Here is a 13,224-nt window from a genome sequence, read left to right as displayed (position 1 = left end):
AAACCAAGAGTCAGACGCTGAACCGACTGAGCCACCCAGGCGCCCCTGAGTAAATTTTCTTCTTGACGGAAATCCTATCTACAGAGCAATACACAAATCACAAAGGTGCAGCTTGATAAACTGTCTTCAAGCGACGTGGTGCTAACCGGCACCAGGTAAAGAACTAGAACTTTTCAAGTATCCAGAAGTCCCTTCGTGCTCCTTCTAGCTGCCACCTGTTCCCCAAGAGTTACCGCTAAGCTAACGTCTCTCACAATTGCACGGGGTTGGCTAGCTTTATAACCTTTTTTTTTTTTTAAATGTTATTTTATTTTTGAGAGAGAGAGAACGAGAGAGAGAGAGCGCGCACATGAGTGTGAGAGGGGACAGAGAATCCCAAGCAGGCTCCGTGCTAACAGCACAGAGTCCAGATGCGGGGCCCGAACTCACGAACCATGAGACCATGACGTGAGCCAAAGCCGGTCGCTTCACCTACTGAGCCACCCAGGCGCCCCGGCCAGCTTTATAACTTGAAGGCATGAAATATGTAGTTTTGGGGGCCCGGCTTCTTTTGCTTAACATTATGTTTGTAAGATTCCACATATCACTGTTTTGTTTTCGTTGCCTGTTTTCATCACTTGATGACATTCTACTATGTGACTCTCCCATGATAGATTCGTTGTAGTGTTTCTGGGCATCTGGGCTGGCAAAGTTTCTGGCTGACACGAAAGGTGTGGCTATAAATATTCTGACGCTGTCTTTGGTGAACGCTCATTTGCATTTCCATTGGGTATTAGTAAACACTGATTGACGCATTGAGTCGTCGCAGGGCTGGGTGTCTCCGAGCCTGTGGTCACACTTTTGTTGACCGAACAAGATGCCGCCTAGTTTTATGTATGTTTCTGTTTAAAAAACACCTTGTTTCTTTTTTTTTTTAATTTTTTTGTAACGTTTTTTATTTATTTTTAAGACAGAGAGAGACGGAGCATGAAGGGGGAGGGGCAGAGAGAGAGGGAGACACAGAATCGGAAACAGGCTCCAAGCTCCGAGCCATCAGCCCAGAGCCTGACGTGGGGCTCGAACTCATGGACCGCGAGATCGTGACCTGAGCTGAAGTCGGACGCCCAACTGACTGAGCCACCCAGGCGCCCCACACCTTGTGTCTTATATATTGTTGATTCATTATGTCTGACTTAGGCTCCGGTCACGGGAGCCTCCGGTCACGGTTCGTGAGTTCGGGCCCCGCATCAGGCTCTGCGCCGAGAGTGCAGAGCCTGCTTGGGATTTTCTCTCCCTCTCTCTCTCTCTCTGCCCCTCCCTGCTTGTGTGCATTCTCCCTCTCAAAAATAAATATATACACTTTTTTTTTTTTTTAAACAGAGGTAAAACAGGAAGGCAGAGTATGGTCGTATTGGACTTCATTTGGGAACCCGTGTGTTGCTGACTCCGTTTTTGCCCCTGTGGGCATGTCCATGAATGACCACCAAAGCCCCAGGAGTATCAATGTGGGGGTTACAAATAAGTTGTCATGAGTTGATGAGTTTGCCAATATGAAATCTGCAAACAATGAGTCTCAACTGTATACACTGAGGAGAAGAATTGCTGAGTTGTAGGAGTGTGTGTGTGTGTGTGTGTGTGTGTGTCCAGATTTTGTATCCGTGTCTGTATCTATCTATCCATATGTTATATAAATTAAAATTAAGATATGAGTGGGGCGCCTGGCTGGCTCAGTCAATAGAGCATGTGACTCTTGATCTTGGGGTTGTGGGTTTGAGCCCATGTTGGGTGTACAGATTACTTTAAAAACTCTTTAGAAGAATGGGGCACCTGGGTGGCTCAGTGGGTTAAGCATCCGACTCTTGGTTTCAGCTCAGGTCCTGATCTCATGGTTCATGGGTTCGAGCCCCGCGTCGGGCTCTGTGCTGACAGCTCAGAGCCTGGAGCCTGCCTCGGATTCTGGTCTCCCTCTCTCTCTGCCCCTCTCTGCCCCTCTCTGCCCCTCTCTGCCCCTCCCCCACTCACGCTCTTGTCACTCAAAAATGAATAAAGATTCAAAAAATCTTTAAAAAAATTGAATTTTCTGTTGTATGTAAGGATTGCAAATATCTTCTCCTACTCTGTGGCTTGTTTTTTCATTCTCTTAATGGAGTTTTGATCAATGGGCTTTCTCAATTTTTAATGTTATTTTATTTGAGAGAGAGAGAGAGAGAGGGAGAGAACGTGCGAATGGGGGAGGGACAGAGGGAGAGAATCCCAAGCAGGCTCCACGTTCAATGCCAACTGGATGTGGGGCAATCCCATGACCCTGGGATCATGACTCAAGCCAAAATCAAGAATTGGACGCCACCCAGGTGCCCCAGAATTTCTTAATTCTAATGTAGTTCAAATAATATTGCCCCCCCTTTAAAGTTAGTGCTTGCTAGTGTCCTGTTTTAGAAATCTTTGCCTACCCTCAGAGTAATGAAGATATTCTTCTACATTTTCTTCTAAAAGATTTTGTGTTTACCTTTCACATTCAGATGTACAATCTATACGGAATTGATTTTTGCACAGGATGTGAGGTAGGGATCAGCATTTATTCTTTCCCCTGTGAACAGACCCAGTTGACCGTGCACCATGTAAACTCTGGAGCTTGACTGTCTGGTGTAGTATCCTGGGGGCCTTTGGGAAATATCTTAGCATCTCAATGCCTCTGTTTCCTCATTTTAAAAATGGGAATTATAATCCTATCTAGTCTTGTAATCCTGTCTACTTCTACTCAGTGGTAGTCTGAGGGCTAAGTGAGTTATTACATGTAAATTCCTGCATATGATACCTAGTACACGATAAGTACTCAACAAGCCTTAGCAACTACTGTTAGTGTTTCTGACCGTTGTGAACTCTTCCCCTCCTGAGAGTCTTCAGGTGAAGGGGAAAAACATTTCTTTCCGTAGCTTCTGGTCCTGGTGCATTCAACTTGCTCTAATGGAATACCATGGACTGAGAGTCCTATAAACCACAGACATTTATTTCTCACAGTTCTGAAGGCTGGAAGTTCCAGATCAAAGTGCTGGCAGATTTGATGTCTTCTCATTCTGTCCTTACACGGTGGGAGGGAGAGAGAGCTCTCCGAGTCTCTTCTATAAGGACACCAATCCATTCATGGGGGCCCCACCTCATGACCTAATCAGCTCCCAAAGGCTCCTCTCCAAATACCGTCACATTGGGGGTTAGGTTTCAACATAGGACTTTGGGGCGGGGGACATAACTATTCAACCTGTAGCACTCTCCAACACAGTGCTTAGAGTGAGAATGATGATGGAGAAGAAGGGATACTTTCTGGAGATATTTCTGCATCGAGATCGGGGGGCATTGGTGCTGGTTTGGATGGAGTAGGGAAGGAGAAGGAAGGGAAACGGGGGCACAGACTATACTTTTGGGTTGTTTTAATATTTATTTGTTAATTTTTTTTTAAATTTTTTTTTTCAACGTTTATTTATTTTTGGGACAGAGAGAGACAGAGCATGAACGGGGGAGGGGCAGAGAGAGAGGGAGACACAGAATCGGAAACAGGCTCCAGGCTCTGAGCCATCAGCCCAGAGCCTGACGCGGGGCTCGAACTCACGGACCGCGAGATCGTGACCTGGCTGAAGTCGGACGCTTAACCGACTGCGCCACCCAGGCGCCCCTATTTGTTAATTTTTTTAATGTTTATTTGTTTTTGAAGGAAAAAGAGACAGAGTGTGAGTGGGGGAGGGGCAGAGAGAGACAGAGACAGAGAATCCGAAGCTGGCTCCGGGCTGTCAGCATGGGGTCCGGTGCAGGGCTTGAACCCACAAACTGTGAGATCATGACCTGAGCCGAAGTCGGACGCTTCACCAACTGAGCCACTCAGGCGCCTCGATAGTTTCTAACTGTGGATCTATTTGGGCCAGGACCAGGGTGAGGCAAGCAAGGAAACTGGGGCACAAAATTTAAGGACTCATTCTGACATCAGCACAACTGTAGGGCACCTCAGGGAGAGGGCTTGCAGGGGAAATTTAAGAATGCCCTCTTAACAGTTTACATGCCATGAAATCTACCTGTTTCAGTGTGCAATTCAGCAACTTTTTAGTAAATGTGTGGAGTTGTGCAAACGTCACCCCAAGCCAGTTTTAGGACATTTCCGTCACCCCAAAAACATCCCTCATGCCCATTTGCAGTCCATTCCCCCCCCCCCCCCCAGTACCAGACAGTCACTAATCTAATTTCTGCCTCTGTTGATTTGCCTTTTCTGGACGGTGTGTGTAGATGGAACCATAGAAAACATGGCTTTTTGTATCTGGTTTCTTTCACCTAGCAATATTTTCTTTTTAATTTATTTTAATTAATTTTTAGAGAGAGGGAGAGAGAGAGAGTGCTTGCACTCATGAGCAGAGAGGGACAGAGGGAGACAGAGAATCTCAAGCAGGCTTCACGCTCAGCACAGTGCCTCATGGAGGGAGGGAGCTCGTTCTCACAACCGTGAGATCATGACCTGAACTGAAATCAAGATTGGATGCTTAGCTGGCTGAGCCACCCAGGTGCCCCAGCAAAATATTTTTGAGGCTCATCCACGCTGTAGTGTATATCTGTAGTTTGTTCCTTTTTATTGCTGAGTAACATTCCCTTGTATGGGCGTACCACAATTTTTTAATCCATTCGCTAGTTGATGGGCATTTGGATAGCTTCGTTCACGATGGAAAATACTCGCATGAATATTCACATACAAGTCTTTCCATGGATGTATGCCCTTATTTCTCTCGGGCAGATGGAATTGTTGGGTCTTATGGTAAGCTTCTGTTTAATGTGTTAAGAAACCGCTAAATCGTTTCTCAAAGTGGTCGTAACATTTTATATTCCCACTAGCAATAGGTTCCCATTTCTCCACATCATCACCAGCACTGCCTGTCTTTCTGATTGAGTTTTTGCTGGTGGGTGTCATGTGCTGTTAGTTCTGTGAGAGACAAATGGAAATGCCCATGAAGCTGATGGGCAGAGGGGTCTGAACTCCAGTTGGAGAGCTGGGCTGTAGATATACCTTTGGGAGCCTCAGCCACGGGTTCATTTAGTCAGTCAGTCAACAACATTTTTTTGAGCACCTGCTATACACGTGCCAAGCACTATTCTAAGCCCTGGGGTTTCGTTGTGAAAAATACAGGCACGTAGGTGCCCTTGTGAAGTTGAAAGTCTTATGGACAAGACAGATCATAACAAATAAAAGTAACGTCCCACGGTGATCAATGCTGTTCAAGAAAACAGAGCAGAGTAAGGGACAGAGAGTGGTGTGGACTCATATCATCAATGAGGTGGCCAGGGACGGTCTTTTCAGAGTGGCCGTGTCACTCAGAGCTCAGCGAGGGAAACGAAGCACTCTAGGTGTTTTCAAAAGAGGAAATTCAATACAGGGAATTGGTTAAGTGCAAGATGGAAGAGTTGAGAAGCCGAACTGATGGGATGATCAGGGAATCCAGCAATAAGCCACAGCACAAGGCTGCTTAAGGGACCCGATAAATGGGTGTTGTGGTGAGGAAGGAGCTCTTGTGTGGCTGTGGGACCATGGAGGGGGTGTGGCCACTGTAAGAACACACCACAACCCCAAGCAGAAAGAGAGGGGAGAAATACCTTGGCCTCTCCCCTCCTCCCTCCCCTCCAGTCTCCTTTCAGTGCCTCCCTTTGGATGAACCTAACAGGAAACCAGTGTGCAAGGGAACCTGGGAAATGTAGTTTTCTGGAGAAAGGTAGGGCATGGCTCTGACCCACAGAATAATAAAGCAGAGATATAAATGAAGTAAAGAGGCAGCTATACGCGTATCTGTGGTAATAACGTTCTGGGTAAAGTAGACAGCAAGCAGGGCACAGCAGGTACAAAGGTCCTGAGGTGGGAGTATGCCAGATAGAACCAAGACTTTGCGAGTGGGGGTGATGATCCAGGCCCAGTATACAGAATGAGAGGAGTGGGGACCCAGGACAAGACCCGGTGAGTTGCAGACATTTAGGGAGAAGGCAGGAGACTGAGAGGTGGAGGCAGAACTAGGAAATAATAAAGTGTCTCCGAAATCAAAAGGGAAATTACTTTTAAGAAAGAGGGAATGATCCGTGAAGACTAACCTGTGAGACTAAATGGGACTGTGGGACTGGCAAATCGGAAGGCCGCCACTGCCTTCAGTGAAAGGAGTTTGGAAACATTCAGGAGATAGGAGGTGAGGGAGTGGAGGCAGCAGATGCAGATGGGAGTGTAGACCACTCCCTGGAGAAGCTTGACAGGAAGGAGCTAGGGTAGTTTCCCACAGTACCCATGGTGAGAGAGTGAGAGGGTATCAGTGGGTTCCAAATCCTCTAAGCTGGGAGACCTTGGAGCCCAGTGGTTTTGGAGTCTGAAATCAGACAGACCTGGGCTCAAACTCTGGGCCCCCTATTTACCTGCTGGGTCACCTTGAGCTGGTCCCCTCTCCTCTCTGAGCCCAGTTTCCTCACCTGCAAACAGGGAGGTTGCAGCCGGTGCTCAGCCAGCACATTTGCAAAGCGTTCAGCACTTGTAAATGTGAGCTGTAGTACAAGGAGGCAAGGACACATCTCATTTTTTAGAGCTTATCATCAGTCGCAAATAATAACAATGGCAGCGACTGCTTATGAAACACCATGTCCCAGACACCCTGCAAAGTACTTTAGAAGCCCGTCTTCCCCCTCCGGACCCCACTTTCCTGCAGCTGGCTCTCCTCCAACCACACTGGCCTGTTCCTTGAATACTTGTGTTCCTGTCCCAGGGCCTTTGCACTTGCTGTTCTTGTCTGGCACTCTTCCCTCGGATATCCCAATGGCTCCCTCCCTCACCTTCTTCAAGTCTCTGCCCAAGTGTCACTCCCCAACCCTCCTGGCTAAAGTTTACTCTCCTATTTGGTCTGGATGCCCCTTCCTCCCCATAGCCTATATATTTTACTTTCCCCTCTCCTGTCTCTCGTCAGTCTCACCCCATGTGAAGTTCAGCAGCTCCACAAAGACGGGCATTTTTAATCTGTTGTTCACAGTGCCTTGCACATAGTAGATGTTCAATAAATCGTTCACTTGGCTCTCAGGACACCCTAGCCCTTTACCACCACCCACATTGCAGGTGAGGAAACTGAGGCGGAGAGGTCTTTGCTGGAGGTCACAGAGGGTCAGCACCTGCCTCTCCGTGTTAAGCTCAGAAAGAAGGGCAGTTCAAGCCCCCTACCCCCTTGCTCAGCGCTTGTCCCTCGGCGAGCCCTCGGCGAGCGGCCACGGCCGGGAAAGGCCTGAGTCATCGCCGCCTCCAGACGGCGGCGGCCGCGGGCTGCGGGCGACGGCGGCGGTGGCGGTGGCGGCGGCCGGGGCGGCGGCGCGAGGTGATGCGGGGACGCCGGGAGGGGGCGTGAGCGCAGGGAAAACAGAGGAAATTAAAACCCGCCGGGCGCTCCTCGCGGCCGCCTCGCCACCCCCGCGGCAGGCTGGTGCGTGGGCGGGTGGGGGCGGCTCTGCACTCCCCCACCGCGGAGGGGGCGCACCCCCGAGCCCCGGGGCCGCGAGGCAGGTGCGAAGTCTCAGTTCCCCGCCCCCACCCGAGTTCAAGTTGCGAGCGGAGACCCGCCGGGGACCTGCCTGCACGGGGCCGGCTCCTCGCTCTCGGCCGCCCCGGGTTACGATGCCGCCCCTCGGTGCGGGGGGGAAATCCTCCCGCTGCCGGGGTGACCCCCACCCCCGCCACCACTGCCGCACCTCCATCCCAGCATTCGCGTCTACCGGCTCCGGACCCGCCACCCTGGGCTTCCCTGGTCCCGAAAGCCCCGAGGGGTCCCCAGAGTGGTACCGGGGGAGCCCCTTCCCCGTTCACGGGCGCGCCCTAGTCTCGCCCCCAGGGGCCCCCGACGCCCGCACTCCCGGGTCCCAGCGAGCCGGGGTCGGCGTCCTCACCGTAGGAGGGTGGGGACTTGTGACTCCGGCCCCCTGCCAGCCTCTGGGGGGGGGGGGCGCTGGTGGGGGCCGCGCGCTGAGCCCCGGAGGGGTGCGTGGGGGCCGAGGGCTCGGAAAGGGGCGGTGCGCCCAGGGTGGCCCCGGAGTGCCTCGGGGGGCGGCTGGGGGGGGGGGGGGGGGCGGGAACACCGCTGGGGGGCGGGGCTGGGAATGCCGCGGCGGTGGGGGTGGGGCAGGTGGGGAACGCCGCCGCGGGGGGGGGGCCCCTCCCGCCGCGGGGCGGGAAGGGGGGGCGGGGGCGGTCCCGGCGGGGCGGCGGCGCGGCCTGGGGAGGCCGGGGGGTGGGGGGGGGGGGAGGTCTGGGCGCCCCCCGCCCCCGCCGGGCTCCGGGCAGGAGCCGTGTGACGTCACGGCGGCTGGAAGTGCCCGGCGCGGAGGCGCGGGAGGGGGTGGGGGTGGGGGGGGTGGCCGAGCCGGCGCTTTATAAGCGGAGCCCGCCAGGCGCGCGGAGCCGCAGCCCGCGTCCCCGAGCCCCCCGGCCGGCCCCGGCCCCGGCCCCCCAGCTCGCGCTCGCGCCTCCGGGGCGGCTGGGCGGCGAGGGACGGAGCGCCAGGCGGCGGGCCGGAGAAGGGACGCGCGGCGGGCGGCCGCGGGGCATGAGGCGGGGGCGCGATGTCGGTGCCGCTGCTCAAGATCGGGGCCGTGCTGAGCACCATGGCCATGGTCACCAACTGGATGTCGCAGACGCTGCCCTCGCTCGTGGGGCTCAACGGCACCGTGTCCCGCGCGGGCGCCTCCGAGAAAATCGTGAGTGGCCGCCGCGCGGGGGGCGCTCCCGGGGGGGCGTGGTGCCCGCGCCGCCGCCGCCGCCGCCGCCGCCGCAGCCCCCGGGGGCCCCCGCCCCCCCCACCCCCAGCTTCCCTGCGCGCCCGGCCGGGGGCGCCCTCCCGGGGGGGGCTGGGGGCGGGACGCGGAGAAGCCCCGGGACCCCCAGCCGCCTCCGCGCCGCTTGGTCTTGTTATTATTATGACCGCTTCCCATTAGCAGTGAGCAGTGTCCGAGCGCCAACGGTGTACCGGGCTCGCTCGGCCCGGGGCGGAGGCGGCGAGGGCTGCGGAACCGAGGCCGGTCCGGCTGAGTGGGGCGGAGCGGGCGCGGAGGTTCCGGGGGCCCGGGAGGGACCTTGCCTCCGAATGCGGGAGCGGCGGGCTCTCCGGGTGTCTCCACCTTCCGGATCTCTGCCTGTCTGTGCATCTCTGAGTCGTCCCGTCTCCCTCTCTGTCTTTTTCTGTCTCTCTCTGTCCATTCTTTTGCCTCTGGTTTGCCTCCTCTGTCTCTCCCTGTCTGTGTCTATCTCTGTTGCGCTGTCTCTGACTTTGTACCTATCTCTTTTTTTTTTCTTTTTCTCTCCCCCGCACCCCCCCACCCCCCACCCCGCATCTCCTTTCTGGTTACCTGCTTCACCATGTGCTGAATATTTATCCCCAGAACTCTCACTCTCTAGGAGGCAGACGGGTCTCAGACTTGGGGGGGCCGGAGCGAAGGCTGACGGTGCCCCCAGAAGCACGGGACTGCCCCTTCCCTCATCGCATTCTATCCTCCTCTATCCCCTTCATCCTCCAGCTTCCCTGGCCACAGAGCTTTTGGGAGGGGTGGGTGGCAGGGGGACTCCATCGTGATCACTCCCGGTGTTCCTGGTGACCTGGGGAGAGGGGTCAGCCTCCACTACAAACTTCCCTCAGTCTCGTCCAGACTTGGTCCTTCCCTCCCATCTCTTCCCCTCTTCAGTCTGTTTGCGGGACCCCTCCCAGTAGGTGGGACTGGGATGCTGGAGCTCCCTCTCCTGCTCACTGTTTCCTTAACTTCGCCAGCTCCCCGGTTCAGCCCCCAGTGGCCTCCACACCACGTCCTTCTTTCCCCTTGTGGAAAAGAAAAGAAGTCTTTGCTCCCAAGGGTTGAAGGCAAGTGGAGACGGGGGTGCCGTGCCCTATGCCCAGGCTGTGCCCAGCTCCTGGGGGGGGGGGGAGGGTGCAGTGGCACCGGGCTTGGCCCCGGTGAGGGCTTTCAGTCTGAATCCTCGGAACTGAAGCCAGCGTGTGAAAGTGTCTTTCTGCGTGTGTCTCACATCGAGGGATATTATGTGAGTATGTCCTGGAGCGTCTTATCCAGGCCTGAGTTTTGGTGTGTGAACAGTGCTGTGTGCGAATTGAGGAGAAAGTTTATGAGCTTTGCCAGCCTGAAGGTCCACGTGGATCTTCCTGTGTGTGTGGAGGTGTGTCCCAGAATGCGTGTGAGTGTGTCCCTGAGTGAGTGCGTCTGGGTGTGGATGTGCCTAAGTGTGTGTCTGCAGTCTGTGTCCCAGACTCTGGGTTGCGTGTGCCCATGCGAGTTTGGACACGTGAGTCTGTGACAGCTTTCTTGCTCTTGCCTTCTGAGGGGGAAGAGAGATGGTGTCTCATTGAAATCAGAAGCCAGATTCCCCTCCTCCACCCTCAGAGAACGTGAGTCTGTGTGAACGTGTGCGTGTAACATGGGCAGCATCCGGTGTGTGGGGAATGTGTGCGTAAGGGTGGAAGACTATGTCTCTAAGTTACGATTTTGTGTATTGCATGTGTCTGTGCACCTGTAAGTGTAGACACGTGTGGCTTTAGAAGTGTGTGCACATATGTGGAAGCGTGTACCTATGAACGGTGTTCGTGCCTGCCTTGTATGCCTGTGGGTAGATTCCCGTGTGAACCGTGTGTTTTCTGTAAGTAAGTGTGTGTGTGTGTGTGTGTGTGTGTGTGTGTGTGTGCACACGTGTATCCAAACAGACCTGGCCTCCATTCTGGCCCGTCTCTAGCTAATGGGACCACAATCCACTGCTTCCATGAAATCACCTGCTGAAAGGGAGTGTTTCCTCCCTCCACGATCCCTCTCATCATCCCTCGGGCCGCAAGCACTCTGTGGAGTGAGGTGCCAGGGGACTTAGGGGAGGACCGGGGAGGGCACGGTCACCTGAGAGCACTCTGGAAAGCATCCTGGGAGTCCGGTAGACTAAGGTTGGAATCCACTCTCAGCCTTCTTGCTCTATGACTTGCTCGTGACTCTGGGCGCCCGTGACTTCACCACTCAGAGCTGCGGTATCCCAGATATAAAATGGGAATGATAATTCCTACCTGACAGGACTGTTGACAGATCTCCAGTCCAGCTCTCCATCCATCCATCCATCCATCTCTCTATCCGTGTTCCACTCATCCCTCTATCCATCCATTATCTGTCATCCAACCATCTCTTCATCTGTCCTCTATATATCCATCCTGCCATCCATTTTGTTTATTCAGCAAAACTATTGATTGCCTCCTCTATGTCAAGCATGTTTATGCCTACAAGCCCCAGGTCAGTGGCTGACATAGTAGATAATCAGTTAGTGATAGGACTCTAAGTCAAACACATCTGGGTTCGAATTCTGGCCCTGGGCTTTACTACCAGTATGCCCTTGGGGGAAATTATTTAATCTCTCTAATCTTCAATATCCTCATTAGTCAAGGAGAATCTTAGAGTCCCCATTAGACCCTAGGATCCATGGGGACCCACAGACGACATCATTAGTGAACCCTAAGGCCCGATGCATAGTAGGCCGGCGATAAATATTTGTCAAGTGACTGAATCAACAATCACATCTTCGTTAGGATTCATGGATTCCACCTTCAAATGGACACAAATGGCTGGGTGCATAGTAGGTGTTCAGTAAGGAGGAGTTGCTTGTCGTTGTAGCCAAGCACATAGGAGGCACAGAATAAATATTTGTCAGGTGTCTAGATCAAGAATCCACCCTCCTAAGGACTGAGGGGAACATTTGAGATGCTCCATAAGAAGGAGTTGTAGAAAAGTGTAGACCACCAACATGGCTTAACTGAACCCAGGTAGCGAAATCCCCAGTCGTAAGGCAGAAGATTGGATGCTGATTTTGGCTTAATAAAGGGCCTCAGTGGTGAGGTGGGGGTGAGCCCAGACCCTCTGGCCATTCTCATCTCGGGCTCTCCCTCCCCGATTCGTTCTGGAGAGGCAGCTTAGCATTCTTTTTAAGAATTCTAAGGGTGCTGTTCCAGGCCATTTCTGGAAGGATGCAGGGAGGAAGCTGCCACCACCACTACTCCCTTTGGCCATCTCTCAGCCATAAACCATCCCCGTGGGATGGGAGCCTTCAGCGGAATGACTTCTCACCTGGGGGTTGTAAATCCAGAACCAGACTAAGAACTGTCAGCCCCTTGCCAGCGGCTGCTGTCATTACAGCACCCGAAGACAGTTACCTGGATCTTCTATGTTATGTCCTTGCCCATCCACTCACCGCTCTTTAAGGGCTGGAAAAAGGAAGGGGAGATAAGAGTTGTTCTGTGTGGGGAAGACCCTTTTCCCCATGGGAGAAATGGGGAGGGTCTAAGCAGCCATCCACAAGAGGCTCTTTGAGGACTTCCTGCAAAGAACCAAAGCCCAGAATCCATGTCTTTCCTTGACAGTTTCCCCGTGGGGGTGGGAGTGGGGAGAAGGCCCCAGATACTTTGTATCAGTCAGGACAGGTCAAGTTACACTGTGGTAACAAGCAGCTGCAGTTCTCAGTGGTTTGATACAACATAGATGTATTTCTCCCTGGCACTATGTATCCATGGTTGGCTGGAGAACTTTGTCCATAGTAGTCATTCAGGGACCTGGGATGTTGGAGGCTCTGTGGCGACATGATCATTGAAACAGAAAAAGGTAGGCGCAGCAAGCCCCCATCAGGTCTTAAAGCTCTACCCTAGAATGTTACTTTTGCTCACATTTCATTGGTCAACACGGGTGACATGCCTAACTTCAAAGAGGGTGGGAAGTGTGGTCCTACCATGACCAGAACAGAGAGGAGTAGACAGATATTTGTGAACAGCCATAAATAGTACCCCAGCCTGCTCATCCTTCCCCCCTCTTATCCTAAGTAACAAGAATTCTTAGAGGGTATCTCCATTGGTTCATTCGCCCATTTATTTAACAAATACTTACTGAGCATGTACAATGTGCTAGGCACTATTCTAGGTGCCTGGGATATAACAGTGAATGAAACAGACAGATATCCTTGTCCTCAGGGCACTGGCATTCTACAGCAGGGACAGGGAGAAATAAATAAGTATATAGATAAATCTTTATTTTAGATGGTGATACATGTACTATGAAGAAACATAGAGCAGTATAGGGGGAGTGGAGTGTGATTGGGGATTATTGTAGATGGAGTGACCTTTCTGAGCGGGTGGCAGTTGAGCAAAGATCTGAAGAAATTGCGAGAGGGCTCGTATCTAAAGAAAGAGA

At 53.1% G+C, this 13,224-nt stretch overlaps 1 protein-coding gene across 2 annotated transcripts in view; it reads left to right on the top strand.

Annotated features, from left to right (window-relative positions):
* The window catches only part of OLFM2 (olfactomedin 2), a 59,982-nt gene that overhangs the window by 8,009 nt on the left and 38,749 nt on the right, over positions 1-13,224 (top strand). Inside the window, exon 1 of one of the 2 annotated variants that reach the window (XM_043586460.1) lies at positions 8,556-8,712. The exons of the other annotated variant lie outside the window; for it this stretch is intronic. Coding sequence (XP_043442395.1) covers positions 8,578-8,712 — 135 coding nt within the window. The 5' untranslated portion in view covers positions 8,556-8,577. Of the gene's footprint in view, positions 1-8,555; positions 8,713-13,224 lie in introns of those variants that run through there. 2 annotated transcript variants of the gene reach the window in all.

Source organism: Prionailurus bengalensis, chromosome A2, assembly GCF_016509475.1.
Source record: "Prionailurus bengalensis isolate Pbe53 chromosome A2, Fcat_Pben_1.1_paternal_pri, whole genome shotgun sequence".
Taxonomy (NCBI): domain Eukaryota; kingdom Metazoa; phylum Chordata; class Mammalia; order Carnivora; family Felidae; genus Prionailurus; species Prionailurus bengalensis.
Note: the sequence above shows the minus strand (reverse complement) of the source record. Positions and strands in the feature narration are given on the sequence as shown.